We start from the raw sequence: 27,699 nt of genomic DNA, 5'->3' as shown, positions 1-27,699 counted from the left end.
AATTGCATTATAATACGTTGCAGACTTATCAATTTGAATGTTTCATTAATCGATCTAAGCAGCAATATTATGAGTTGGGTGAGAGGGCACATAAAGTACTTTTGCATGGCAGTTAAAGAAGGAATAGGTTTCACGGATTATTAATGCTGTAAAAAAGAATTTAACAACTACCTATAAACCTCAGAAATTAATGACCAGTTTTCTTCATTTTATAAAAAGTTATATACTTCTGAGGGGAAACAGGATAGTGGTTCTATTCTTATTTATCTAAGTTAGCGTTACCAGCATTAGAAGAGGAGGATGTTATGAATCTGGAAGCTCCGTTTACAGAATTAGAGATTAAGGCGACTACGTTGGAAATGCCCAACGGAAAGTCACCAGGTGATGATGGGTTTGCGGTGGAATTTTATAAAACTTTTTATGAAGATTTATCTTTGGTGTTTGAGGAGGTATTACAACAAGTGACTGAACAGCATGAGTTATCAGAATCTTGCTCTAGTGCTTTAATTACTGTAATCCCAAAAAAAGATGGAGACCCATTGAAAGTGTCTTCGTATAGACCTATTTCTTTATTGAATGTTGATTATAAAATAATACAAAAAGTGTTGCAAATCAAATTGCTAAGTATTTACCTAAATTAATACATGTTGATCAAACAGGTTTTATTAAAAATAGAAATGCTTCAGATAATATTCTTCAATTGATTAATTTGGTCAATGCATATCGACAGCAGCCCAACAACACAATGGTGGTTGCGCTTGATGCGGAAAAAGCCCTTGATAGGATCGAATGGGATTTTTTATTTAAAGTATTGAAGAAGTTTAAATTTGGCCCTTTTTTATTGGTTGGGTTAAAACTTTATGTACGAACCCAACTGCTAGGGTGGTGACAAATAGTCAAGTTTCATCATCGTTTAAATTGACGCGTTCAACTCGACAAGGCTGTCTATTGTCACCAGCTCTGTTTGCATTGGCTATTGAACTGTTAGCTCAAACAATAAGGCAGAATGAAAAGATAAGAGGGATGAGAGTTATGGATGAAGAGTATAAGATTAATTTGTTTGCAGATGATATTTTGATATATTTAACAAACCCAGAACAATCATTGCCACATTTACAGGAATGTTTATAACAATATGGAACATTATCTGGATATAAAGTTAACTGGGATAAGAGTGAAATTTTATTAGTCAGAGAAGGAGATTATTCAGAGTATAAAAATATTATAAAATTAAAATGGTCTGATAGTATTTACAATTATTCCTAAATATTTAATTCTGAGTATCAATCTTTATACAAGTTAAATTATGTTCCATTATTAAAAAAAGATTAAAGCAGATTTAATTCAGTGGAAAGATCTTCTGTTAACTTTAATTGGTCAAGTTAATTGTATTAAGATGAATATTTTTCCTCGTATTCAATATTTATTACAATCAATACCGTGTTCTCTTTCAAAGAGTTTCTTTCAGGATTTAAATAAAGTTATGAGAGAATTTTTATGGAAAGTTAAACTACCAACTTAAATAAGTTGGAAGTATGCGCTAGGTGGGCTTCAATTACATCATTTTCAAAATTATTATGAAGCAGCCCAGTTGAAATTTATTAGTAGATTGATAGATTTGGACAGCCCCTGAGTTGGGCTAAGGTTGAGATGGCCTGTATTTCTAAAGTTGAGGTGTATCAATTTATATTTTGATGGAATGTAAATTTGTTGAGGGAATATAATATGCTGATATTAAAACATTTATTAAAATTATGGATTAAAAAAATAAGATTTTAGGATCAAAAGTTAAATTGTCAATTTTAACTCTATTATATAATAATCAGCTTATTTATTTTTCAATGTTTAATAGTCATTTAAAGAGTTGGGATTCTAAAGGTATAAAAACATTGCAGGATTGTTTTGTAGAAGGACAGTTTCTTTCTTTCAATCAATCAGTTGAAAGAGCATTTTGATATTGCTGAAAATTCTTATTTGTTTAATATCAACTTCGATATTTGGTGAAAAACATGCATGGTGAGAGATGATTTTACCTGTATTGATGGAATTCGAGTCTCTGATTTCTTCTATACCAAAAAGTGGTTATATTTCTGTTATGTACCAAGTATTACAAGACAATATGGATAAGTCAGAATGGGAGAAGTCTAAGCTTAAATAGGAAAATGATTTAGCTTTTGTTTTTCCAGAAAACTACTGGGCAGATATGTGTCATGATAGTGTTACTAAATTGACGAATGTGCGGTATGGAATGGTTAATTATAATTTTCTACATCAGTTGTTTTTAACACCAGAGAAATTGAAAAAATATGGTTTTAGTAATTCAGATTCTTGTTTTAGATGTGGTGTATGTACTGGAACTTTTTTACATGCTGTTTGGTCTTGTGTGCTTGTAAAACCATTCAGGGATGAAATTAAGTTAATTTTGGAAAAATTATATAATTTTAAGTTACCATTAAATCCATCTTTTTTTTTTACTGGGTTATATGATTCCTTTAAAGGGATTAGGGTTGGATAAATTTCAAATTACATTTATATATTTAGCATTGTCTGTAGCTTGAAAATGTGTAGCAAGTACATGGAAAGATAATATAGTGGTTAATATAATGCGATGGCATAATGAATTGAAACCTTGTATGGTTATGGAAAAAAAATCACATATAATCTACATGACAATTATTCTTTTTTTTTGTTAATACGTGGTTACCATATTTGGAATCTATGCATTTAGATATATTTTGATTTATTATATACTTTTAGTCTCTGTTTATATATTTTTAGCTCTCCTTAAGAGAGTTGGCTGATGAGGTGGGAGGGGGGTGGGGACTTGATTTTTTTTGTTTTGTTTTGTTTTTAATATATACTCATATAAAATTTTCTTTATAGAATGTATTTTGTATTAGTATTAATGATTCTTCAAATAAATAAAGTTTGAAAAAAAAGAGTGACAGAGGGAGAGAGAGAGATCACTTCTACAGTGTTACAGCCAGCAACAGCAGCTGGGACTAGAATAGGACAAGCTGGCAAGCTTGTGGAAAACCCCATTTGGAAGACATGTTGTGAGTTCTAGTTCAGCCTGGTCAAAGCCCTTGCGGTTCATGCAAGAGGAGTTGGCTGGCTGTCTAATATTTCACTTGTAATAGGAGAAACAAGAAGGAACTCTGTGGTGACCTGAAAGAAAGAGGTTATCATCTGGAGAACCCTGAAGGGGGCGTTTCGTCAGCAAGACACTGAAGTGGTTGGGTGTCCATCGTACAACAAATCTCTCTCTAAAAACCAACAAGAACCTTCCTGAGTGGTAACCATTTACCTTTCAAGCACCAAAGCCTGGTGAACTTTATAAATGTTAAATTTTGTGCACAGTATAAGAATTGCCTGCAACCAGTGAACTTGGAGGAATGAGAAGTGAGATTGGACAGTGAACCAAAGAACTTTTCTGAACTTACACACACATATTAAATACATGTGTGCTTAGAATTAGAAGGGGGTTAAGTTAGGTTAGTTAAGTCAATATTGATAAGTTAAAGTGTGATTCTGTTTTCATGTTTAAAGATAATTAAAAGCAACTTTTGTTTAAGTAAATATCTATTGCTTGGTGAATATCTATTGCTTCTGGGTTTATGGGTCCTCTGGGCTCGTAACAATCTAAACACAGAATCTGAGATGTACAAATGTTCTTTTCAGTCCATCAATCAGTACAATCATGGCTACCTACTCTCCTATGCTCCTTGCTGCCTTTGTACAGGACAACTCTGTATAGAATAACCCTGAATTTCCACCTAAAATGTTGGTTTTTGAGTGATAGCCTTTGAATAAGTGTGAGAATTGATTGGGGGGAATGGAGAGGGGTAGCCATGGGTACCCACATAGGACACAGCTATCTCAAGACCACAAGATATAGCAGCAGGTAGGCCCATTGGCCCATCGAGTCTACTCCACCATTCTAATCATGAGCTAATCCATTCTCCCACTCTGCCCCATTACCCAGCTTTCTCCCCATAACCCTTGATGCCCTGCCTCATCAAATACCTGTCGACCTCTGCCTTAAATATACCTTGCTGCCCGTGGCAACAAGTTCCACAGACCCTCTGACTAAAGAATTTTTTCTGCATCTCTGACCATTCACCCTACCCTCAGCCTTCAGGTCTGATCTTCCAAAAATGCGTCATCTCACACTTATCCAGATTGAACTGCATCTACCACTATTTTGCCCAACTCTGAATCCTGTCTGTATCCTTTTGTAACCTGCAACAACCTTATCCAACATTATCCACACCTCTTCCAACCTTAGTTTTATCCACAAATCCACTGACCGATCTTTCAGCTTCTTCATCTAGGTCCTTAATAAAAAAAGAGCGGGGGTCCCACAACAGATCCCTGTGGAACTCCTCTCGTCACTGACCTCCAGGCAGAATACTTTCTGTCGACTATTATGCTCCCCTTTCTACATGCAAGCCAATTCACAGCCAAGGTTCCATGGATCCCAGTACTCATAATTTTATGAACAAGCCTCTCCTTGTCAAATGCCTTACTAAAATCTGCCCGAGCTTCATCAATTTCTTTTGTTACCTCCTCAAAAGAACTCAATTAGGCGCATGAGATATGGCCTTCCCCTCACAAAGCCATGCTGACTGTCCCTGAGAAGACTGTAATCCTGTCCTTAAGAATCGTCTCCAATCGTTTACCCACCACTGATGTAAGACTCACTGGTCTATAATTCCCAGGATTCTCCCTATTTCCTTTTTAAACAAGGAGACCACATTTTCCATTCTCCAATCCTCCAGCATCTCCCCTGTGTTCAAGGATCCTGCAAAGATCATTGTCAATGCCCCAGCTACATCTTACATTCCTTCCATTACAACATAGGGTAGATCTCTTCCGGTCCTGGGGACTTATCAATTTTACAGTTTTTAATAAGATCCAGCACTTACTCTTTCTTAATCTCAACATGGGTCCAGCACACAAGCTTGTTCTATTCTGAACTCACCTTGAACAGGGATCTTGACCTCCAGGCCACATCCCGAGCACCCCCCCCCCCCCACCATAATAGAGCACTACAGCGGGGGAGGGTTAGTGCCACCAGTGAGGGACGATAGTGGTGGCACTGAGTGCGGTGGGGGGAGTTAGAGGCAGTGCTGAGAAAAGTGGGGGGAATTAGTGGCGCCGCTGAGCAGGGTGGGGGGGGGTAGTGGTGGCACTGAGCAAGGTGGGGGGTAGTGGTGGCACTGAATGGGGTGGGGGGGGTTAGTGGCAGCGCTGAGTGGGGTGGGGGAGGAGTGGATGCACTGAGCAGGGTGGGGGGTAGGGATGCCAGTACAATATGGAAGCCCCCGTAACCAGCTCTTGTTTATTTTGCTCACTGCTGCCATCCTGAGTCTGGCCAGAAAATTACTGCACTGGCTGCTTAATTAAACTTTGCAGCAAAGTGAATAATAACAAGACTGAAAGTCCAGAATGCCCCCTTTTTCCTCACTGCCCCCTTGGATCTTTCCATCATCCACAGATGGGTAGCAGTGCCCACTTTGGGAATCTCTAATATTGGACCTCCCCAACCTTCTCTGCCTCCAGGCATACACTGCCTCCTTTATCCATATGCTTTCTTCACCACCATAACACCCCCCCTCCCACCGTATTCCTACTTTCTTAGACATACAGCACAGTAACAGGCCCTTCCAGCCCATAGACTCATATCCTACCCCCTCCTCCAAAAAAGCAATTAACCTGCAACTCTTGCACGAAACCGGAGCGCCCAGAGGAAACCCATCCACACACAGGGAGAACGTACAAACTCCTTATAGACAGCACCCCGGATACACAACTGGGTCGCTGAAGCACCCTATGACCAAATGCATTTCTTTTGAGCATCAGACACTGTTACGTTTGCAACATTTGCAGTTCAAAACTACTCAGAAGGGGCAGTTTGTTTGACTGGATAAAAACTTACCAGAGGAGCTGCTTCTTGGTCTGCCTTTTGAAAGCAGGTAGGTTTCTGTCTTTTTTGACCTGTAAGTATTGCATATGATTCATGAGAAGTGGATTCTGGTGCAATGCAATGGTAACATTGTCTAAAAAAAATACAAGGGGAATAAAAACAAATAAATGGTGTGGCACAAGAACCTTGAAGACAGTGTGGGGAGAGATCAGGAACAATCACTCTGATGGCGAGATACTACCACTGGGGGGTGGAGGAACAGATATGGAGACAGATGATGGTCGAAATAGGAAACATTAATTTCCCGAGATGTCCAGAGACATAGAATGTGCATCAGGAGAGTTTCTTGAAGCAGCCACCAGGAAAGGGGCAGAGCAGAACCTTTTCTGGGAAAGCTGGGTGCGATCATGTAATAGGAAGTGGAAATGGCAGAGGAGGATGTGCTGACTGCGAAGGCTGGTGGTGACCCACAGGGGTCGGAGATGTCGATTAATGATTTGGATGATGGAATGAATGGGTTTGTGGCCAGGTTTGCAGACGATGTGAAAGCAGGCGGAGGAGCAGGTAGTGTTGAGGAAATAGAGAGGCTGCAGAAGGGCTAAGACAGATTAGGAGAATAGGCAGAGAACTGGCAAATTAAATGTAATGTCAGAAAGGGTATGGTCAAGTATTTTGGGAGGAAAAATAAATGGGCAGACTATCTTTTCAATGGGAAGAAAATTGAAAATATCCAGATGCAAGGGGACCCAGGAGTAGTTGAGCGTGTGTGTGACCGTATAGCACTAAAATACAATACTGGTGGGGATGGGTCTATCACTATGTAACAGTGGAGTACAGTACTGGTGGGGACTGGTCTTTCATTGAATAACACTGTGGTACAATTCTAGTGGGAATGGGTCGGTCATGCACAACTGATGTACAGTATTCTTGAGGACAGGTGTGACGTTTTATGCATTAGGAAATTGCCTAGGTACGGACTGATCTGTCCTTGTGCAACACTGGGTACAGAACTGCTGGAGACTGCATAACACTGTTATATGGGGTAAAGAACTGGTGGGAATGAATGGGTCTATCATTGTCTCACACTGTGGTACAGTGATGCTGGGGGCAGATGTGTCATTTGCTTACACTGGACAATAAAGATTTTGCTTCCTGAACTCTTGTGTATGTATTTTATGGATTTTGGGCAGCTGACCACAAATATCACCTTAAATTTTTCCTATCATGTGGATATAATCTATTTTAGTAATTTTCCTGTCATATTTTAATTCTACTTCAAGCATTAAAAAAATCCATAAAGTGCAACGTCACTGAAAATTAATTCTCTGCATTCGTACGTGGACATCATCCCCACTGATCTTGGTACAGTCAGTGACAAACATGGTGAAAAGTTTCACTTGGACATTGCGACCGTGGAAAAGCAGTATCAGGGCAACTGGAATCCATCAATGCTGGTTGACTATTGTTGGACACTGACCCGAGAGGCATCAGATGCCGAGTACAAACGAAAATCAGCAGCAAAACCTTTTTAGGTCAGTTGAACTAACGCAATGTGACAGTGTTACATTGGCAGGTAACCAAACCTCTAATATTGGAATCCACACAGAATCCATCATCTCTTAGGCACCACCCAGCCTCTCTAGCCTATCAATCAGGTGTGTGCCTGCCCATCAGCCAAAGCATGCACTGTCATTGGCTGGCCCTGTACATCACAGCCCCTGCTCAGCAGAGCGGGATATTTAAACCTGAGCACACCATTGTTCACTCTCTTTGTCATATGGTCAAATCCTGTACTTGTTCTGGGTCGTTGTCGCCACAGTGGATCCTGAAGGGAACGGGCTACCGACCCTTAGGCCGACCAGGGTATCACCAGCAACCCAGTAGACACCAGCACATTGTAGCCATAGTCTTCCGCTGACTTGGGTTAGAGGCTGTGTTTCTTCCCCCGAAGGTAGCCATTTAGGGCACCTCATCAGGAGTCAGAACCTCCTGCCGCAGGTCATTACCCCTGAGCTGGGTGAGGGGTCTTGCACACTCCTTTGTCACTTTGCCCCAGTCCTTGTACCTTTTCTTTGGTGCATGCGCATGTGTGATTGCTTGTATTTGAACTTTTTTAGCTTAATGCACGTGTAGGCTTTGGAGCCGATTAACTGTGTTTGCTCTGGGACTGCCCCAGAGCCCTTTTACTGTGCTGATATCGCCTAAAACCGTGCATCTTGGCGCCTCACAGTTCTGCGGGCAGCAACCTCCTTTGAAGAAGACCGCAGAGCCCACCTCACTGACAAAAGACAAAGGAGGAAAAACCCAACACCCAACCCCAACCAACCAATTTTCCCCTGCAGCCGCTGCAACCGTGTCTGCCTGTCCCGCATCGGACTTGTCAGCCACAATCGAGCCTGCAGCTGACGTGGACTTTTACCCCCTCCATAAATCTTCGTCCGCGAAACCAAGCCAAAGAAGAAAGAAAAGAAGAAAGAAGTATTGTTGCACCACACTTACCTACTTACCTCTTCTTCTTTGGCTTGGCTTCACGGACGAAGATTTATGGAGGGGGTAAAAGTCCACGTCAGCTGCAGGCCCGTTTGTGGCTGACAAGTCCGATGCGGGACAGGCAGACACGGTTGCAGCGGCTGCAGGGGAAAATTGGTTGGTTGGGGTTGGGTGTTGGGTTTTTCCTCCTTTGCCTTTTGTCAGTGAGGTGGGCTCTGCGGTCTTCTTCAAAGGAGGTTGCTGCCCGCCAAACTGTGAGGCGCCAAGATGCACGGTTTGAGGCGATATCAGCCCACTGGCCGTGGTCAATGTGGCAGGCACCAAGAGATTTCTTTAGGCAGTCCTTGTACCTTTTCTTTGGTGCACCTCTGTCACGGTGGCCAGTGGAGAGCTCGCCATATAATACGATCTTGGGAAGGCGATGGTCCTCCATTCTGGAGACGTGACCCACCCAGCGCAGCTGGATCTTCAGCAGCGTGGACTCGATGCTGTCGACCTCTGCCATTTCGAGTACTTCGACGTTAGGGATGAAAGCGCTCCAATGGATGTTGAGGATGGAGCGGAAACAACGCTGGTGGAAGCGTTCTAGGAGCCGTAGGTGATGCCGGTAGAGGACCCATGATTCGGAGCCGAACAGGAGTGTGGGTATGACAACGGCTCTGTATACGCTTATCTTTGTGGGGTTTTTCAGTTGGTTGTTTTTCCAGACTCTTTTGTGTAGTCTTCCAAAGGCGCTATTTGCCTTGGCGAGTCTGTTGTCTATCTCGTTGTCGATCCTTGCATCTGATGAAATGGTGCAGCCGAGATAGGTAAACTGGTTGACCGTTTTGAGTTTTGTGTGCCCGATGGAGATGTGGGGGGGCTGGTAGTCATGGTGGGGAGCTGGCTGATGGAGGACCTCAGTTTTCTTCAGGCTGACTTCCAGGCCAAACATTTTGGCAGTTTCCGCAAAGCAGGACGTCAAGCGCTGAAGAGCTGTAGAGTAGTTCACGGACAATTTTCTCTTGTGTCTTGGTGTGAGCTGCAGGCGCCTCAGATCGAAGAGACTGCCATCCGTGTTGAAAAGAGGGTTGGTGCGAGAACACAGCCTTGCTTCACGCCATTGTTAATGGAGAAGGGTTCAGAGAGCTCATTGCTGTATCTAACCCAACCTTGTTGGTTTTCGTGCAGTTGGATAATCATGTTGAGGAACTTTGGGGGACATCCGATGCGTTCAAGTATTTGCCAAAGCCCTTTCCTGCTCACGGTGTCGAAGGCTTTGGTGAGGACAACAAAGGTGATGTAGAGTCCTTTGTTTTGTTCTCTGCACTTTTCTTGGAGCTGTCTGAGGGCAAAGACCATGTCAGTAGTTCCTCTGTTTGCACGAAAGCCGCACTGTGATTCTGGGAGAATATTCTCGGCGACACTAGGTATTATTCTATTTAGTACAATCCTAGCGAAGATTTTGCCTGCAATGGAGAGCAGCGTGATTCCCCTGTAGTTTAAGCAGTCTGATTTCTCGCCTTTGTTTTTGTACAGGGTGATGATGGTGGCATCACGAAGGTCCTGAGGCAGTTTTCCTTGGTCCCAACAAAGCTTGAAAAACTCATGCAGTTTGGCATGCAGAGTTTTGCCGCCAGCCTTCCAGACCTCTGGGGGGATTCCATCCATACCTGCTGCTTTGCCACTTTTCAGTTGTTCGATTGCCTTATATGTCTCATCCTGGGTGAGGACCTCATCCAGCTCTAGCCTTGGGGGCTGTTGAGGGAGCTGGAGCAGGGCGGAATCTTGGACTGAGCGGTTGGCACTGAAAAGAGATTGGAAGTGTTCTGACCATCGGTTGAGGATGGAGATCTTGTCGCTGAGGAGGACTTTGCCGTCTGAGCTGCGCAGCGGGCTTTGGACTTGGGGTGAGGGGCCGTACACAACCTTTAGAGCCTCGTAGAAACCCCTGAAGTCGCCAATGTCCGCGCTGAGCTGGGTTCGTTTGGCGAGGCTAGTCCACCACTCATTTTGGATCTCCCGGAGTTTGCTCTGAAGATGGCTGCATGCGCGACGGAAGGCTTGTTTCTTCTCTGGACAGGACGGCTTTGTAAGGTGAGCCTGGTGGGCAGCTCGCTTCTTTGCCAGCAGCTCCTGGATATCCTGGCTGTTTTCGTCGAACCAGTCCTTGTTTTTCCTGGAGGAGAAGCCCAGTACCTCTTCAGTGGATTGCAGTATGGTAGTCTTCAACTGATCCCAGAGGGTTTCAGGGGACGGGTCCGTGAGGCGGGTTGCATCGTCGAGCTTTGCTTTGAGGTTTGCCTGGAAGTTTCCTCTCGCTTCGTCTGACTGCAGGTTTCCAACATTGAACCTCTTTCTGGGGGCTTTACTGTTCCTGGGCTTTGGCTTGAAGTGAAGGTTTTTTTTTTAATTTTTTATTTTTCACACCATAAATCACATTAACCATGGTACACACATTTTCCTTTTCACACATATACAGTGCCATTTTCTCCCCCCCCCCTCTCCTCCCATCCCACCCTCCCTACCTCCCCCCTCCCGTTCATTTAAGGTATACAATCTAGGATACATTTAAACAGTCAGACAATGTTGTCATTCAATAAAAATACACCAGAAATTCTACTGAGTCCATTCTTTTCATTTCCTTTTCCTTCCGTTAACTTAGGTAATGATTGTCCCCGGTAGATTTTCGCTATTGTATTTAATGTAAGGCTCCCATATTTGTTCGAATATTTCAATATTATTTCTTAAACTATATGTTATTTTTTCCAATGGAATACATTTATTCATTTCTATATACCATTGTTGTATTTTCAAATTATCTTCCAATTTCCAGGTTGACATAATACATTTTTTTGCTACGGCTAGAGCTATCTTAACAAATTTTTTGGTGCATCCTCCAAATCAATTCCAAATTCTTTATTTTTTACGTTACTTAGGAGGAAGATCTCTGGATTCTTTGGTATATTGTTTTCTGTTATTTTATTTAATATCTGATTTAGATCTTCCAAAAATTTTTTTACTTTCTCACATGTCCAGATTGCATGAATTGTTCCCATTTCTTTTTTACATCAAAAACATCTATCAGATACTGTTGGGTCCCATTTATTTAACTTTTGAGGTGTAATGTATAGCCTGTGTATCCAGTTATATTGTATCATACGTAACCTCATATTTATTGTATTTCTCATCGTTCTGGAGCATAACTTCTCCCATGTTTCCTTTTTTATCTTTATATTTAAATCTTGTTCCCATTTTTGTTTAGTTTTACCATTTGTTTCCTCATTCTCCTTTTCTTGCAGTTTAATATACATATTTGTTATAAATCTTTTGATTAACATTGTATCTGTAATCACATATTCAAGGTTACTTCCTTCTGGCAAACTCAAACTGCTTCTCAATTTATCCTTCAAGTAGGATCTCAATTGGTAATATGCCAGCGCTGTATCTCCAGTTATATTGTACTTATCTTTCATTTGTTCAAAGGATAAGAATCTATTTCCTGAAAAACAATTTTCTATTCTTTTAATCCCTTTTTTTTCCCCATTCTCTAAAGGAAAGGTTATCTATTGTAAAAGGGAGTAACTTGTTTTGCGTCAATATTAGTTTTGGTAATTGATAATTTTGTTTTATTTCTTTCTACATGAATCTTCTTCCAAATATTGAGGAGATGATGTAATACTGGAGAACTTCTATGTTGTACCAATTTTTCATCCCATTTATATAATATGTGTTCAGGTATCTTTTCCCCTATTTTATCTAATTCTAATCTCGTCCAATCTGGCTTTTCCCTTGTTTGATAAAAATCTGATAGGTATCTTAATTCTGCAGCTCTATAATAATTTTTAAAGTTTGGCAGTTGTAAGCCTCCTTGTTTATACCATTCTGTTAATTTATCTAGAGCTATCCTCGGTTTCCCCCCTCTCCATAAAAATTTCCTTATTATTTTCTTTAACTCCTTGAAGAATTTCTCTGTCAGTTGTATTGGCAATGCCTGAAATAAGTATAATATCCTTGGAAAAATGTTCATTTTAATACAGTTTATCCTTCCTATTAGTGTTAGTGGTAAATCTTTCCAATGCTCTAAATCGTCCTGTAATTTTTTCATTAGTGGATGATAATTGAGTTTATATAGTTGGCCGAGATTTTTGTTTATTTGTACACCTCGGTATCTTATTGCTTGCATTTGCCATTTAAATGGTGATTCCTTCTTAAATTTTGAGAAATCCGCATTATTCATAGGCATTGCTTCACTTTTATTTACGTTTATCTTGTAACCCGACACTTCTCCATATTCCTTCAATTTCTTATATAATTCTTTTATTGATAGTTCTGGTTCTGTTAAGTACACTATAACATCATCCGCAAATAAACTGATTTTATATTCCTTGTCTTTTATTTTTATTCCTTTTATATTATTATCTGTTCTTATCAATCCTGCTAGTGGTTCTATAGCTAACGCAAACAATAAAGGTGATAGTGGGCGTCCCTGTCGTGTTGACCTGCTTAAGTTAAATTGTTTTGATACATGTCCATTTACTGTCACTTTCGCTAATGGTCCCTTATATAATGCTTTAATCCAATTCATATACTTCTCCGGTAAACTGAATTTTTGCAATACTTTGAACAAATAATTCCATTCTACTCTGTCAAAGGCCTTCTCTGCGTCTAAATCAACTGCTACTGTTGGTGCTTTATTCCCTACTCTTCTTTTCTTTGGCTTGGCTTCGCGGACGAAGATTTATGGAGGGGGTAAAAAGTCCACGTCAGCTGCAGGCTCGTTTGTGGCTGACCAGTCCGATGCGGGACAGGCAGACACGATTGCAGCGGTTGCAAGGGAAAATTGGTTGGTTGGGGTTGGGTGTTGGGTTTTTCCTCCTTTGCCTTTTGTCAGTGAGGTAGGCTCTGCGGTCTTCTTCAAAGGAGGCTGCTGCCCGCCAAACTGTGAGGCGCCAAGATGCACGGTTTGAGGCGTTATCAGCCCACTGGCGGTGGTCAATGTGGCAGGCACCAAGAGATTTCTTTAGGCAGTCCTTGTACCTTTTCTTTGGTGCACCTCTGTCACGGTGGCCAGTGGAGAGCTCGCCATATAATACGATCTTGGGAAGGCGATGGTCCTCCATTCTGGAGACGTGACCCATCCAGCGCAGCTGGATCTTCAGCAGCGTGGACTCGATGCTGTCGACCTCTGCCATCTCGAGTACCTCGACGTTAGGGGTGTGAGCGCTCCAATGGATGTTGAGGATGGAGCGGAGACAACGCTGGTGGAAGCGTTCTAGGAGCCGTAGGTGGTGCCGGTAGAGGACCCATGATTCGGAGCCGAACAGGAGTGTGGGTATGACAACGGCTCTGTATACGCTTATCTTTGTGAGGTTTTTCAGTTGGTTGTTTTTCCAGACTCTTTTGTGTAGTCTTCCAAAGGCGCTATTTGCCTTGGCGAGTCTGTTGTCTATCTCGTTGTCGATCCTTGCATCTGATGAAATGGTGCAGCCGAGATAGGTAAACTGGTTGACCGTTTTGAGTTTTGTGTGCCCGATGGAGATGTGGGGGGGCTGGTAGTCATGGTGGGGAGCTGGCTGATGGAGGACCTCAGTTTTCTTCAGGCTGACTTCCAGGCCAAACATTTTGGCAGTTTCCGCAAAGCAGGACGTCAAGCGCTGAAGAGCTGGCTCTGAATGGGCAACTAAAGCGGCATCATCTGCAAAGAGTAGTTCACGGACAAGTTTCTCTTGTGTCTTGGTGTGAGCTTGCAGGCGCCTCAGATTGAAGAGACTGCCATCCGTGCGGTACCGGATGTAAACAGCGTCTTCATTGTTGGGGTCTTTCATGGCTTGGTTCAGCATCATGCTGAAGAAGATTGAAAAGAGGGTTGGTGCGAGAACACAGCCTTGCTTCACGCCATTGTTAATGGAGAAGGGTTCAGAGAGCTCATTGCTGTATCTGACCCGACCTTGTTGGTTTTCGTGCAGTTGGATAATCATGTTGAGGAACTTTGGGGGACATCCGATGCGCTCTAGTATTTGCCAAAGCCCTTTCCTGCTCACGGTGTCGAAGGCTTTGGTGAGGTCAACAAAGGTGATGTAGAGTCCTTTGTTTTGTTCTCTGCACTTTTCTTGGAGCTGTCTGAGGGCAAAGACCATGTCAGTGGTTCCTCTGTTTGCGCGAAAGCCGCACTGTGATTCTGGGAGAATATTCTCAGCGACACTAGGTATTATTCTATTTAGTAGAATCCTAGCGAAGATTTTGCCTGCAATGGAGAGCAACGTGATTCCCCTGTAGTTTGAGCAGTCTGATTTCTCGCCTTTGTTTTTGTACAGGGTGATGATGGTGGCATCACGAAGATCCTGAGGCAGTTTACCTTGGTCCCAACAAAGCTTGAAAAACTCATGCAGTTTGGCATGCAGAGTTTTGCCGCCAGCCTTCCAGACTTCTGGGAGGATTCCATCCATACCTGCTGCTTTGCCACTTTTCAGTTGTTCGATTGCCTTATATGTCTCATCCAGGGTGGGAACCTCATCCAGCTCTAGCCTTAGGGGCTGTTGAGGGAGCTGGAGCAGGGCGGAATCTTGGACTGAGCGGTTGGTACTGAAAAGAGATTGGAAGTGTTCTGACCATCGGTTGAGGATGGAGATCTTGTCGCTGAGGAGGACTTTGCCATCTGAGCTGCGCAGCGGGCTTTGGACTTGGGGTGAGGGGCCGTACACAGCCTTTAGAGCCTCGTAGAAACCCCTGAAGTCGCCAATGTCCGCGCTGAGCTGTGTTCGTTTGGCGAGGCTAGTCCACCACTCATTTTGGATCTCCCGGAGTTTGCGCTGAAGATGGCTGCATGCGCGACGGAAGGCTTGTTTCTTCTCTGGACAGGACGGCTTTGTAAGGTGAGCCTGGTGGGCAGCTCGCTTCTTTGCCAGCAGCTCCTGGATTTCCTGGCTGTTTTCGTCAAACCAGTCCTTGTTTTTCCTGGAGGAGAAGCCCAGTACCTCTTCAGTGGATTGCAGTATGGTAGTCTTCAACTGATCCCAGAGGGTTTCAGGGGACGGGTCCGTGAGGCGGGTTGCAACGTCGAGCTTTGCTTTGAGGTTTGCCTGGAAGTTTCCTCTCGCTTCGTCTGACTGCAGTTTTCCAACATTGAACCTCTTTCTGGGGGCTTTATTGTTCCTGGGCTTTGGCTTGAAGTGAAGGTTGAGCTTGCAGCGAACCAGCCGGTGGTCAGTGTGGCATTCCGCGCTAGGCATGACCCTGGTGTGGAGCACATCTTGTTTGTCACTTTCTCGCACCAGGATGTAGTCCAGGAGGTGCCAGTGTTTGGATCGGGGATGCATCCAGGTGGTCTTAAGGCTGTCCCTCTGCTGAAAAAGGGTGTTTGTAATGACAAGCCGCTGTTCTGCGCAGAGCTCCAACAGGAGGCGCCCATTGTCGTTGCACTTGCCGACGCCATGCTTGCCCAGGATTCCTGGCCAGGTTTCTGAGTCTTTGCCGACACGAGCGTTGAAGTCGCCCAGGATGACAACCTTGTCGGCTGTAGGGGTACGTTGGATGAGGTTGCGCAGGTCGGTGTAGAACTTGTTCTTTTCTGCTGGTTCCGCCTGGAGGGTTGGAGCATAGACACTGATGAGGGTGATGTGACGCTTGTTTTGAAGTGGGAGTCGCATGGACATGATTCGGTCCGAGAGGCCTGTCGGAAGGTTTTCGAGTTTGGAGGCAATGAAGCTCTTGACCATGAAGCCTACACCAGATAGGCGTCGTTCATCCGAAGGCTTGCCAGACCAGTAGAGTGTGTAGCCCGCGCCGCGTTCTTGGAGGCTGCCTACATCTGCCAGGCGGACTTCACTGAGAGCGGCTATGTCGATGTCAAGTCTGAGGAGTTCATGTGCAATGAGGGCAGACCGACGTTCAGGTCGATGGCTGTCAGTCTTGTCTAGCATGGTTCTGATGTTCCAGCATGCTAGCTTGAGTTTGTGAGCATCTTTTGAGGGGGAGGACGTGGAGGGGGAGGACGTTGAGGGGGAGGACGTGGACCTGTCCTCGGGCCTGCGCAAAGGAGCTTTTAGGTGGAGTGCAGTGCGCGCAGTACTGGCCCCACCCTTTACACCCATGGTTCGTGTGCCGTGGCCAAGCAAGCTGGGACGTGGCAGCGAGGTCCTTGGGTCGTAGGTTTTATATCGGAGTGGCCTTCTCCTATGCAGGTTTATTACCCGGGCTGGAGGGGCCTGCCTCCCCTCCTAGGTCGGTCCATACTGCCCGGACCGGGGCCGAGGCCGCCGCAGTTCACCCTGTGCCTGGACTGGGGCCACCGCCTCCCACTCCCTGCCCGGACCGGGGCCTCCGTCTGCCTCACTCGACCGAGGCCGGGGCCGCCGTCTCCCCCTTGCTCCTGCCCGTATCGGGGCCGCCGCCGTCTACCCTTCGCCCGGACCGGGGCCGGGGCCGCTGCTGCTCTCCCTGTGCCCGGACTGGGGCCACCGCCTCCCACTCCCTGCCCGGACCGGGGCCTCCGCCTGCCTCACTCGACCGAGGCCGGGGCCACCGTCTCCCCCTTGCTCCTGCCCGGATCGAGGCCGCCGCCGTCTACCCTTCGCCTGGACCGGGGCCGGGGCCGCTGCTGCTCTCCCTGTGCCTGGACTGGGGCCGCCGCCTCCCACTCCCTGTCCGGACCGGGGCCTCCGCCTGCCTCACTCGACCGAGGCCGGGGCCGCCATCTCCCCCTTGCTCCTGCCCGTATCGGGGCCGCCGCCGTCTACCCTTCGCCCGGACCGGGGCCGGGGCCGCTGCTGCTCTCCCTGTGCCCGGACTGGGGCCGCCGTCTCCCCCTTGCTCCTGCCCGGATCGGGGCCGCCGCCGCCTACCCTTCTTCTCCCTGTGCCTGGACTGGGGCCGCCGCCTCCCACTCCCTGTCCGGACCGGGGCCTCCGCCTGCCTCACTCGACCGAGGCCGGGGCCGCCGCCTCCCCCTTGCTCCTGCCCGTATCGGGGCCGCCGCCGTCTACCCTTCGCCCGGACCGGGGCCGGGGCCGCTGCTGCTCTCCCTGTGCCCGGACTGGGGCCGCCGCCTCCCACTCCCTGCCCGGACCGGGGCCTCCGCCTGCCTCACTCGACCGAGGCCGGGGCCGCCGTCTCCCCCTTGCTCCTGCCCGGATCGAGGCCGCCGCCGTCTACCCTTCGCCCGGACCGGGGCCGGGGCCGCTGCTGCTCTCCCTGTGCCTGGACTGGGGCCGCCGCCTCCCACTCCCTGTCCGGACCGGGGCCTCCGCCTGCCTCACTCGACCGAGGCCGGGCCCGCCGTCTCCCCCTTGCTCCTGCCCGTATCGGGGCCGCCGCCGTCTACCCTTCGCCCGGACCGGGGCCGGGGCCGCTGCTGCTCTCCCTGTGCCCGGACTGGGGCCGCCGTCTCCCCCTTGCTCCTGCCCGGATCGGGGCCGCCGCCGTCTACTACTGCATGAATTAAGTTAATAAATTTACAAATATTGTCTGTTGTGCGTCTTTTTTTGATAAATCCAGTTTGGTCTAGATTTACCATTTTCGTTACATACTCTGCTAATCTGTTTGCTAATAATTTAGCTATTATCTGTGTTAAGTAAAGATATTGGTCTATATGACGCTGGTGTGAGTGGATCTTTCCCTTGCTTTAGTATTCCTGTAATTATTGCTGTTTTACATGAATCTGGTAAGCTTTGCATTTTATCAATCTGGTTGATTACTTCCAGGAGGGGTGGAATTAATAAGTCTTTAAATGTTTTATAGAATTCTATTGGAAATCCATCCTCTCCTGGTGTCTTATTATTTGGTAATTTTTTTATTATCTCTTGTATTTCTACTATTCCAAATGGCTCTGTTAATTTATTTTGTTCCTCTATTTGTAGTATTGGTAGTTCAATTTTAGTTAGAAATTCATCTATTTTCCCTTCTTTCCCTTCGTTTTCAGTTCGGTATAATTGTTCATAGAATTCTCTAAAGTTTTCCTTAATTTCTTTTGGATTATATGTAATTTGTTTGTCTTTTTTCCTTGATGTCAATACCATTTTCTTAGCTTGCTCTGTCTTAAGCTGCCATGCTAGGATTTTGTGCATTTTTTCACCTAATTCATAATATTTCTGTTTTGTCTTCATTATATTTTTCTCCACCTTATATGTTTGTAGCGTTTCATATTTTATTTTTTTATCCGCCAATTCTCTTCTTTTAGTAATATCTTCTTTCATTACTAATTCTTTTTCTATATTTACTATTTCCCTTTCCAACTGCTCTGTTTCATGATTATAGTCCTTCTTCATCTTGGTTACGTAACTTATTATTTGCCCTCTAATGAATGCTTTCATTGCATCCCATAGAATAAACTTATCTTCCACTGATTCCATATTTATTTCAAAATACATTTTAATTTGTTTTTCAATAAATTCTCTAAAATCCTGCCTTTTAAGTAACATGGGGTTTAATCTCCATCTATACATTCTTGGAGGGATGTCCTCTAACTTTACTGTCAATATTAAGGGTGAATGGTCTGATAGTATTCTAGCTTTATATTCTGTTTTTTTTACTCTATCTTGCATACGAGCTGATAACAAAAATAGGTCTATTCTTGAGTATGTTTTATGTCTAGCCGAGTAATATGAATATTCCTTTTCCTTTGGGTGTTGTTTCCTCCATATATCCAAAAGTTGCATTTCTTGCATCGATTTAATTATAAATTTGATTACTTTGTTCTTTCTGTTAATTTTTTTCCCAGTTTTGTCCATATTTGAATCCAAATTCAGGTTGAAATCTCCTCCTATTAATATGTTCCCTTGCGTATCTGCTATCTTCAAAAAGATATCTTGCATAAACTTTTGATCTTCTTCATTAGGTGAATATACATTGAGTAGATTCCAAAACTCAAAATATATCTGACATTTTATCATTACATATCTCCCTGCTGGATCTATTATTTCCTCTTCTATTTTAAATGGCACATTTTTACTAATTAATATAGCTACTCCTCTTGCTTTTGAATTATACGATGCTGCTGTTACGTGTCCTACCCAATCTCTCTTTAATTTCTTATGCTCCAATTCAGTTAAATGTGTTTCTTGCACAAATGCTATATCAATTTTTTCTTTTTTCAGTAAATTTAGCAGTTTCTTCCTTTTAATTTGGTTATGTATTCCATTAATATTTAAAGTCATATAGTTCAACGTAGCCATTTTATACTTTGTTTATCTTCCCTTTCCGTTTCTCCATCATTACCTTTCCTTCTTATCCCTTTCTGTTTTCTTGTTTTGAATCCTTTATAAGACAACATTCCTAAAACATCAAACATTTTCCTTATTCTCCTATTTAAAACTCCTTTAGCCCCAATCCCCCCTTCCCCTCCTGAGTTGTCCTTTATCCCTTGTCGGACAACCACATCTCCCCTCTCCATTTGGATTTGCGAATTCACTTGCAAGCGTCAGCTGATTTTGCAGTGACCGTAACACCCCCCCACCCAGCCCCCCCCAGAAAAGATTTCACTTTTCATATGTGACAAAGGTCACTCTTTTAATTCCCTCCTTATTCCCTCTATTCCTTTTCCTTCCCTTATTAATTCTTGTCTATACTATCTATATTTTCCTCTAAATACGGATACATTCATGTACGCACATTATACATATACACACATATACCTCTTTACCCACATACATATAAATCGTGGTCATTTTTACTCTTATTACATGTCTTCATCTCTCTGTTTGTTTTGTAGTTGTTCTGCAAATTTCCTTGCTTCCTCTGGATTCGAGAATAGTTTTTTTTTCTATAAGATCGTTTTCGATGTTTTGAACTCCTTCCTCCTCTTCAGGAGCCCAAAACTTATGTCTTTTTAGTTTGCAGTCTTTTGTACTCTCGTTACACGTCTTCATCTCTCAGTCTATTTTGTAATTGTTCTGCAAATTTTCGTGCTTCCTCTGGATCCGAGAATGGTCTGTTTTGTTGTCCTGGAATAAATATTTTCAATACCGCTGGATGCTTTAGTATAAATTTATACCCTTTCTTCCATAAAATCGTCTTTGCTGTATTGAACTCCTTTCTCTTCTTCAGGAGTTCAAAACTTATATCTGGATAAATGAAGATTTTTTGCCCTTTGTACTCCAGTGGCTTGTTGCCCTCTCTTACTTTTTCCATTGTTTTCTCCAGTACCTTTTCTCTTGTAGTATATCTTAGGAATTTTACTAAAACAGATCTTGGCTTTTGCTGTGATTGTGGTTTAAAGGCCAATGCTCTATGTGCCCTTTCTATTTCAATTTCTTGCTGTAGTTCTGGACATCCTAGGATCCTAGGGATCCAATCTTTTATAAACTCTCTCATATTCTTGCCTTCTTCATCTTCCTTAAGGCCCACTATCTTTATGTTATTTCTTCTGTTATAATTTTCCATTATATCTATTTTCTGAGCTAACAGTTCTTGTGTCTCTTTAACTTTTTTATTAGATTCCTCTAATTTCTTTTTTAAGTCCTCTACCTCCATTTCTACTGCTGTTTCTCGTTCTCGCACCTTGTCCATTCTTTTTCCCATTTCTGATAAGGTCATATCTATTTTATTCATTTTCTCTTCTGTATTGTTTATTCTTCTTCTTAAATCATTAAATTCTTGCGCTTGCCATTCTTTAAATTACTCCATGTATTCTTTAATAAGAGAAAGTATATCCTTTATCTTGCCTTTCCCTTCTTCTTCTATTTCACTGTACTCTTCCTCTTCCTCTGGGTTGGCCATCTGTTGTTTCTTTGTTGCCCTTTTCTTCTCTTCTTTCTTGTTTTCATTGTCTTCTATGTTCTCCTCTTGCTGCAGGTGTTCTGCAGCTGTCGTTGCCGGCTGTGGAGATCGACTCCCCAGCTGGTCACCCCTCCCGTCGGTGTGTTTTTTTTCATGCGCGGTTGCGCACTTTTACTCGGCTCAGCAAGCCATTTTTGTAGTCCATATTCTACCGACCTGAGGGAGCGGGTTTCTCTCTCCACTGTGGGCCTTTTCCTTCATCTTCCGTTGTCTTCTCTTCCTCTCTTCTTACCGTTGGTTTCGACTTTTCTTTTTTCGTCGCCATCTTCTTTCCACCTTTATATTCACTTTACTTTGATTTTTATTTCTGTGCCTTTGTGTTTTCGTTTGTTTTTTCTGACTTTTCTGAAGAGGGCTGGAGTTCACCGTCCGGCCACTACTCCATCACGTGACTCCTCCCTTGAAGTGAAGGTTGAGCTTGCAGCGAACCAGCCGGTGGTCAGTGTGGCATTCCGCGCTGGGCATGACCCTGGTGTGGAGCACATCTCGTTTGTCACTTTCTCGCACCAGGATGTAGTCCAGGAGGTGCCAGTGTTTGGATCGGGGATGTATCCAGGTAGTCTTAAGGCTGTCCCTCTGCTGAAAAAGGGTGTTTGTAATGACAAGCCGCTGTTCTGCGCAGAGTTCCAACAGGAGGCACCCATTGTCGTTGCACTTGCCGACACCATGCTTGCCCAGGATTCCTGACCAGGTTTCTGAGTCTTTGCCGACGCGAGTGTTGAAGTCGCCTAGGATGACAACCTTGTCGGCTGTAGGGGTGCGTTGGATGAGGTTGCACAGGTTAGTGTAGAACTTGTCCTTTTCTGCTGGTTCCGCCTGGAGGGTTGGAGCATAGACACTGATGAGGGTGATGCAATGCTTGTTTTGAAGGGGGAGTCGCAAGATTTTCAAGGTTGGAGGCAATGAAGTTCTTGACCATGAAACCTACACCAGATAGGCATCGTTCATCCAAAGGCTTGCCAGACCAGTAGAGTATGTAGCCCGCGCCGCGTTCTTGGAGGCTGCCTACATCTGCCAGGCGGACTTCACTGAGAGCGGCTATGTCGATGTCAAGTCTGACTACACCCAGTAATGAACCTTTTCCGCACAGTACAGCATCATTATGTAATAAAACATGCAAAATTCAATAAAGTTCATTTAATGTTTCTCCAACTTCCTACGTTAACAGCAAATCTGAACTTATCTTTGTGTTCAGCTTGAAGTTGTCTATCATAATCCCCAATATTTTTTTCAGGAAGCAAAACCTTTTGGAAAAAAAATGTTGTCCAGTGTAACTCTGGGAACAGAACTGGTGGGGATGTATCTCTCACAGCATCACACTAAGGGATAGTATTTGTTAGGACAGATCTCAGACTGTATAACACTGGTGTACAGTTCAGTCGGGGACAGGTACGTTGCTGTATAACACTAGGTTATAGAACTGGTGTGCCATTTTAAAATGATGGGGAACAGCACTGGATGGGACAGGTCTGTCACTGTCCAACATTGGGGCACTGTACTGGATGGGACAGGTCTGTCACTGTCCAACATTGGGGCACTGTACTGGATGGGACAGGTCTGTCACTGTCCAACATTGGGGCACAGTAATGGATGGGATTGGTCTGTCAATGTCCAACATTGGGGCACAGTACTGGATGGGACAGGTTTGTCACTGACTGACATTGGGGCACAGTACTGGATGGGGATTGGTCTGTCACTCTATAGCACTGGGCTACAGTACTGGTGGGGATGTGTCACTCACTTTGTAACACTGAGGTACACTACTAGTGGGGACAGGTCTGTCACTGTCCAACATTGGAGCACAGCACTGGATGGGACAGGTCTGTCACTGTCCAACATTGGAGCACAGCACTGGATGGGACAGGTCTGTCAGTGTCCAACACTGGTGCACAGCACTGGTGGGGACGGGTCTCTTGCTGTAAAATTCCGTGATAGAGATAGGTGGAGATAGGTCTGTCACTCTCTAGCTCTGGGCTACAGTACTGGTGGGGATGTGTCACTCACTTTGTAACATTGAGATACACTACTAGTGGGGACAGGTCTGTCATTGTCAACCTGTCTGGGACAGCAGGGTTAGCATAGCAGTTAGCATAATGCTGTTACAGCGCCAGCAATTGGGATTGGGTTTTGAATCCCATGCTGTTGTAAGGAATTTTTATTTTCTCCCTGTATCTGTGTAGGTTTCCTCCAGTGGGGGTTGTAGGTTAATTGGGTGTAATTGGGCAGCATGGCCTTGTTGACGAAATGGCCTGTTATCATGAGATATAACATAGAACTGTTATACTCCAGTTCTATAACATTGGGGTATAGAAGCAGTAGGGATGGATCTGTCATTCTATCAAACCAGAGTTCAGTGATGTTGGGGATAGGTGTGTCTCTGTGTAACACAGGGTATAAAACTGATGGAACAAGTCTGTCACTGTTCTTCAAGGGAAACCTGCATTTGCAAACAAAACTGGACTTCAGGTGAGCAGCAGGCCAGCTGATGTGAGGTGTGTGCAAGGCAAAGCACAGCATTAGTGTCGAGAGGGGGGCTCTGTACTCACGGGTGAGGAACCGGCAAGGCCACATCGTCGGGTCGGACCCGCAAGAAGTTCAGAATGCACTGACAGCGTGAGATCTTGGGCGGCTGACTGAGCAAGGACTGAAAGTAGTCACAGAGAGTACTCTGTCTGTTCTCCGTGGCCTTGTGACCCTCCAACCATCGGGGAGCTGTGGAGGATAAATGCACTTATTGTAACTGACCTCCAAGTGGGAACAGAATGTTATAACATATCTGCACGATGGGGACACAATGCAATACTTACCTCCACGGTTAAGATAACATGAGGAGGACATTTAGGGATCAATACATGGGGTTCTGGATAGGTTTGTCCCACTGAGACAGGGATAAGGCAGTCATTCTCAACCTTTCTTTGGTTATGGCCCCCTTGGACTCTGCTCAAAGCTTATGGGCCCCTTTGCTGAGAAGCAGTCAAGTTTATTTAGTTTCTTCCATACTTCTCTCCTATCCCCTACTCATCTTGGGCCTTATTAAGGATTTTTAGTCCGTGGCCCTCTTTAAATGTGTTGTGGCCCTAGGGGAGTGGGGTGTGTGTGGCCCCAGATGAGAATGACTGGGATAAGGGTTTTCAAAAGAGGTGAGACAGTGAGGGAAGAGAAAGAAGGAAGCATACAAAAGGCAAGAAGGGGTCATGAGAATTATATGGTAGCCAGGAAGGAACTTAAGGAAGGACAGGAGAGCTGGAAGGGGGCATAAGAGGGCCTTTGCAAGTAGGATTGAGGAAACCCCTAAGGCGTTCTATGAATATTTGAAGAACAGGATGATGAGAGTGAAGGTGGGGCCACTTGAGGATAAAGGAGGCAACATGTGCCCAGAGGCAGAGGATATAGGGGAGGCCCCGAATGAATACTTTGCTTCAGTGTTCACCAGAGAGAGGCACTTTGGTCAATGTGAGGTCAGTATAAACTGTTTCTTTCCACTCACATTTCACCTTAAATAATCCCTACACCATAAGTGCTCTGTGAAGGTGGTATGTGAGTAGAAAAAAGGTTGAAAATCACTGTTTTAATGGTCTCTAATTAACTTGTTATGTGCACGGTTTCAGAATTCCAAAGGAAATTGGCCAATGGCAATTTTTCTCAAGCAAAATATTTCAGTAATAATTGGGTCTAGAGCAGTGATTCTCACCCTTCCCTCTCCACCCACCTTAAGCAATCCCTTACTAATCACAGAGCACCGATGGCATCGAGTTACTTAAAGTGGGATGTGAGTGGAAAAAAGTTGGAAGACCACTGGTGTAGAACAATCATATACAGTATGCTGGAGCGGGTTGAGGTTAAGAAAGATGCAGTGTGGATCTTCTTAAAAATATTTGGATCAATAAGTCTCCAGGACCAGATGAGAATAATATTAAAATATAAATTTTAAATTTAAATTTTTTTACATTTTTAAAAAAATGTTTGACATATAGCACGGTAACAGGCCCTTCTGGCCCACAAGCCCACGCCGCCCGAATACCCCAATTAACCTGCAACCCCTGAACATTTTGAAGGGTGTGAGCACCCAGAGGTATCCAAGCAGACATTCGGAGAACCTACAAACTCCTTGCAGTCAGCGCCAGATTCAAACCCAGATCTTTGTGCTGTAATAGTGCTGCGCAAACAGCTACGCCAAGCGTGCTGCCCTACACTAACTGTGGCACACCAGGTTATTATAGGAAGTGAGACAAGAGATTGGTGCAGTGTCGACAATGATCCTTTTGCCCTCCCTGGCCTCAACAAGTGTACCAGAGGGGTGGAAAATGGCAAATATCGTTCCCTTGTAATAGAAACAATCTTGGGAATTATAGACCATTAGTGGTGAGCAAACTATTGGGGAGGATTTGCAAGCACTTAAAGAAGTGCATTCTTATCAGAGAGAGTCAGCGTGGTTTTGTGAGGGACAGGTTGTGTTTTACAAGCTTAATTGTATTTTTTTTGAGAAAATAAAACAAATTATTGAAGGAAGAGTGGTAGATGTGGTGTACATGGATTTTACTAAGGCATTTGACAAGGTACTCTAATGGTAGACTCATTCAGAAAGTAGTTTTTGAACCTTGGCTGTGCGGATTCAGAGTTGGCTTTCTTGCAGAAAACAGAGGGTAGTAGTAGATGGAACATGTTCTGCATGGAGGTCAGTGACTCATGGAGTTCCATTGGGATCTGTTCTGGGACCCCTGTCCTTTGTGATTTTTATAAATGACCTGGACAAAGAAGTGGAGGGTTGAGTCAGTAAGTTAGGAGATGAAATGGAGGTTGGAGGTGTTGAGGATAGCATTGAGGGTTGTTGCAGGCTACAACAGGATAGAAACAGGTGCCAAGTTGGGCAGAAAAGTGCCAAATGGCATTCAATCCAAATAAGTATGAAGGTCAAACTTGAAGGCGGAGGACATGGTTAATGGTAGGATTCTTAACAGTGTGGAAGAACAGAGAGACATTGATGTCTAAATCAATGGATCTCGCAAGGCTGCTGTGTAGATTGATAGGGGAGTTAAGATGGTTCATGATATGCTGCCTTCATTCATTTGGCGATTACGTTCAAGAGTCATAAGACAGAATAAATTTATACCCTTGACTCTGACCAATAAAATTTTGGAAGCCTGGTATTATAAGGGGATATAACGTCTGAAGGATGTAACGAAAAAGGACTTTTCATGTCATTTGAACAGCTGAAGATGAAATTCAACTTGTCCAATAAGACCTTTTTTGTTACCTTCAGTTATAATCCTTCCTTAGGGTCAATTCAGGCCCTGAAATTACTATCGGGATTCACTGATAAGGAAAAACTACTCCATGAAGGAAATGCTTATGTTTATTTCTAGAATGTACTTTTTTTATTGGAGTGATAGCCCAAAGTCAGGTTTGCATAAGTCTTGGGAGTCAGACTTAGACACAACAATTGACGAACAACCCTGGTCAGATCTGTGTTAGGGAAGTTTGTTGGCTTCTATCAATACCAGGTATTGATACCAGGTATTGGTCCATTATAATTTTCTCCATCAACGGTACCTCACCCCACAGAAATTACACCAGTATAAACCTGAATCATCAGAGATGTGTTTAGGTGTGGTGTAGAGGTTGGTTCCTGTATACATTCTACCTGGCTTTACCTGGTATGACCTCTGTGACACCCTAACCAAGATGACAGGAGTCACCTTCCCAGTAGACCAAGAGCTTTGTCTTCCAGGGTTGGTAGATCACTAATTCTCAAATTAAGTTCACAATTCTGTGTCCAGAAAATGCATAGCATAGAAGTCTGACTCCCATCTACTCATGGATAGGTGATCTTCAGAGATGAACAGCTGCATCCCACTTGAAAAGGTCACATACAATGTCAGGAAGGGATATATAACACCTTCTTAAAAATCTGGTAGCCTTATTTAGAGCATATAGGTACTTCATCAGCCAGCTCCCCACCATGACTACCAGCCCCCCCCCCACATCTCCATCGGGCACACAAAACTCAAAACGGTCAACCAGTTTACCTATCTCGGCTGCACCATTTCATCAGATGCAAGGATCGACAATGAGATAGACAACAGACTCACCAAGGCAAATAGCGCCTTTGGAAGACTACACAAAAGAGTCTGGAAAAACAACCAACTGAAAAACCTCACAAAGATAAGTGTATACAGAGCCGTTGTCATACCCACACTCCTGTTCGGCTCCGAATCATGGGTCCTCTACCGGCACCACCTACGGCTCCTAGAACGCTTCCACCAGCGTTGTCTCCGCTCCATCCTCAACATCCATTGGAGCGCTCACACCCCTAACGTCGAGGTACTCGAGATGGCAGAGGTCGACAGCATCGAGTCCACGCTGCTGAAGATCCAGCTGCGCTGGATGGGTCACGTCTCCAGAATGGAGGACCATCGCCTTCCCAAGATCGTATTATATGGCGAGCTCTCCACTGGCCACCGTGACAGAGGTGCACCAAAGAAAAGGTACAAGGACTGCCTAAAGAAATCTCTTGGTGCCTGCCACAT

At 44.4% G+C, this 27,699-nt stretch overlaps 1 protein-coding gene across 3 annotated transcripts in view; it reads right to left on the bottom strand.

The window, feature by feature from the left end:
- The window catches only part of ncf1 (neutrophil cytosolic factor 1), a 72,584-nt gene that overhangs the window by 27,442 nt on the left and 17,443 nt on the right, over positions 1-27,699 (bottom strand). For all 3 annotated transcript variants that reach the window (XM_069884942.1, XM_069884943.1, XM_069884944.1), the window contains 2 exons: positions 23,719-23,884; positions 5,942-6,000 (listed from right to left, as the gene is read on the bottom strand). In XM_069884942.1, coding sequence (XP_069741043.1) covers positions 5,942-6,000; positions 23,719-23,884 — 225 coding nt within the window. The remainder of the gene's footprint in view (positions 1-5,941; positions 6,001-23,718; positions 23,885-27,699) is intronic.

Source organism: Narcine bancroftii, chromosome 6, assembly GCF_036971445.1.
Source record: "Narcine bancroftii isolate sNarBan1 chromosome 6, sNarBan1.hap1, whole genome shotgun sequence".
Lineage (NCBI taxonomy): Eukaryota > Metazoa > Chordata > Chondrichthyes > Torpediniformes > Narcinidae > Narcine > Narcine bancroftii.
This window is presented reverse-complemented; position numbering and strand designations above follow the sequence as displayed.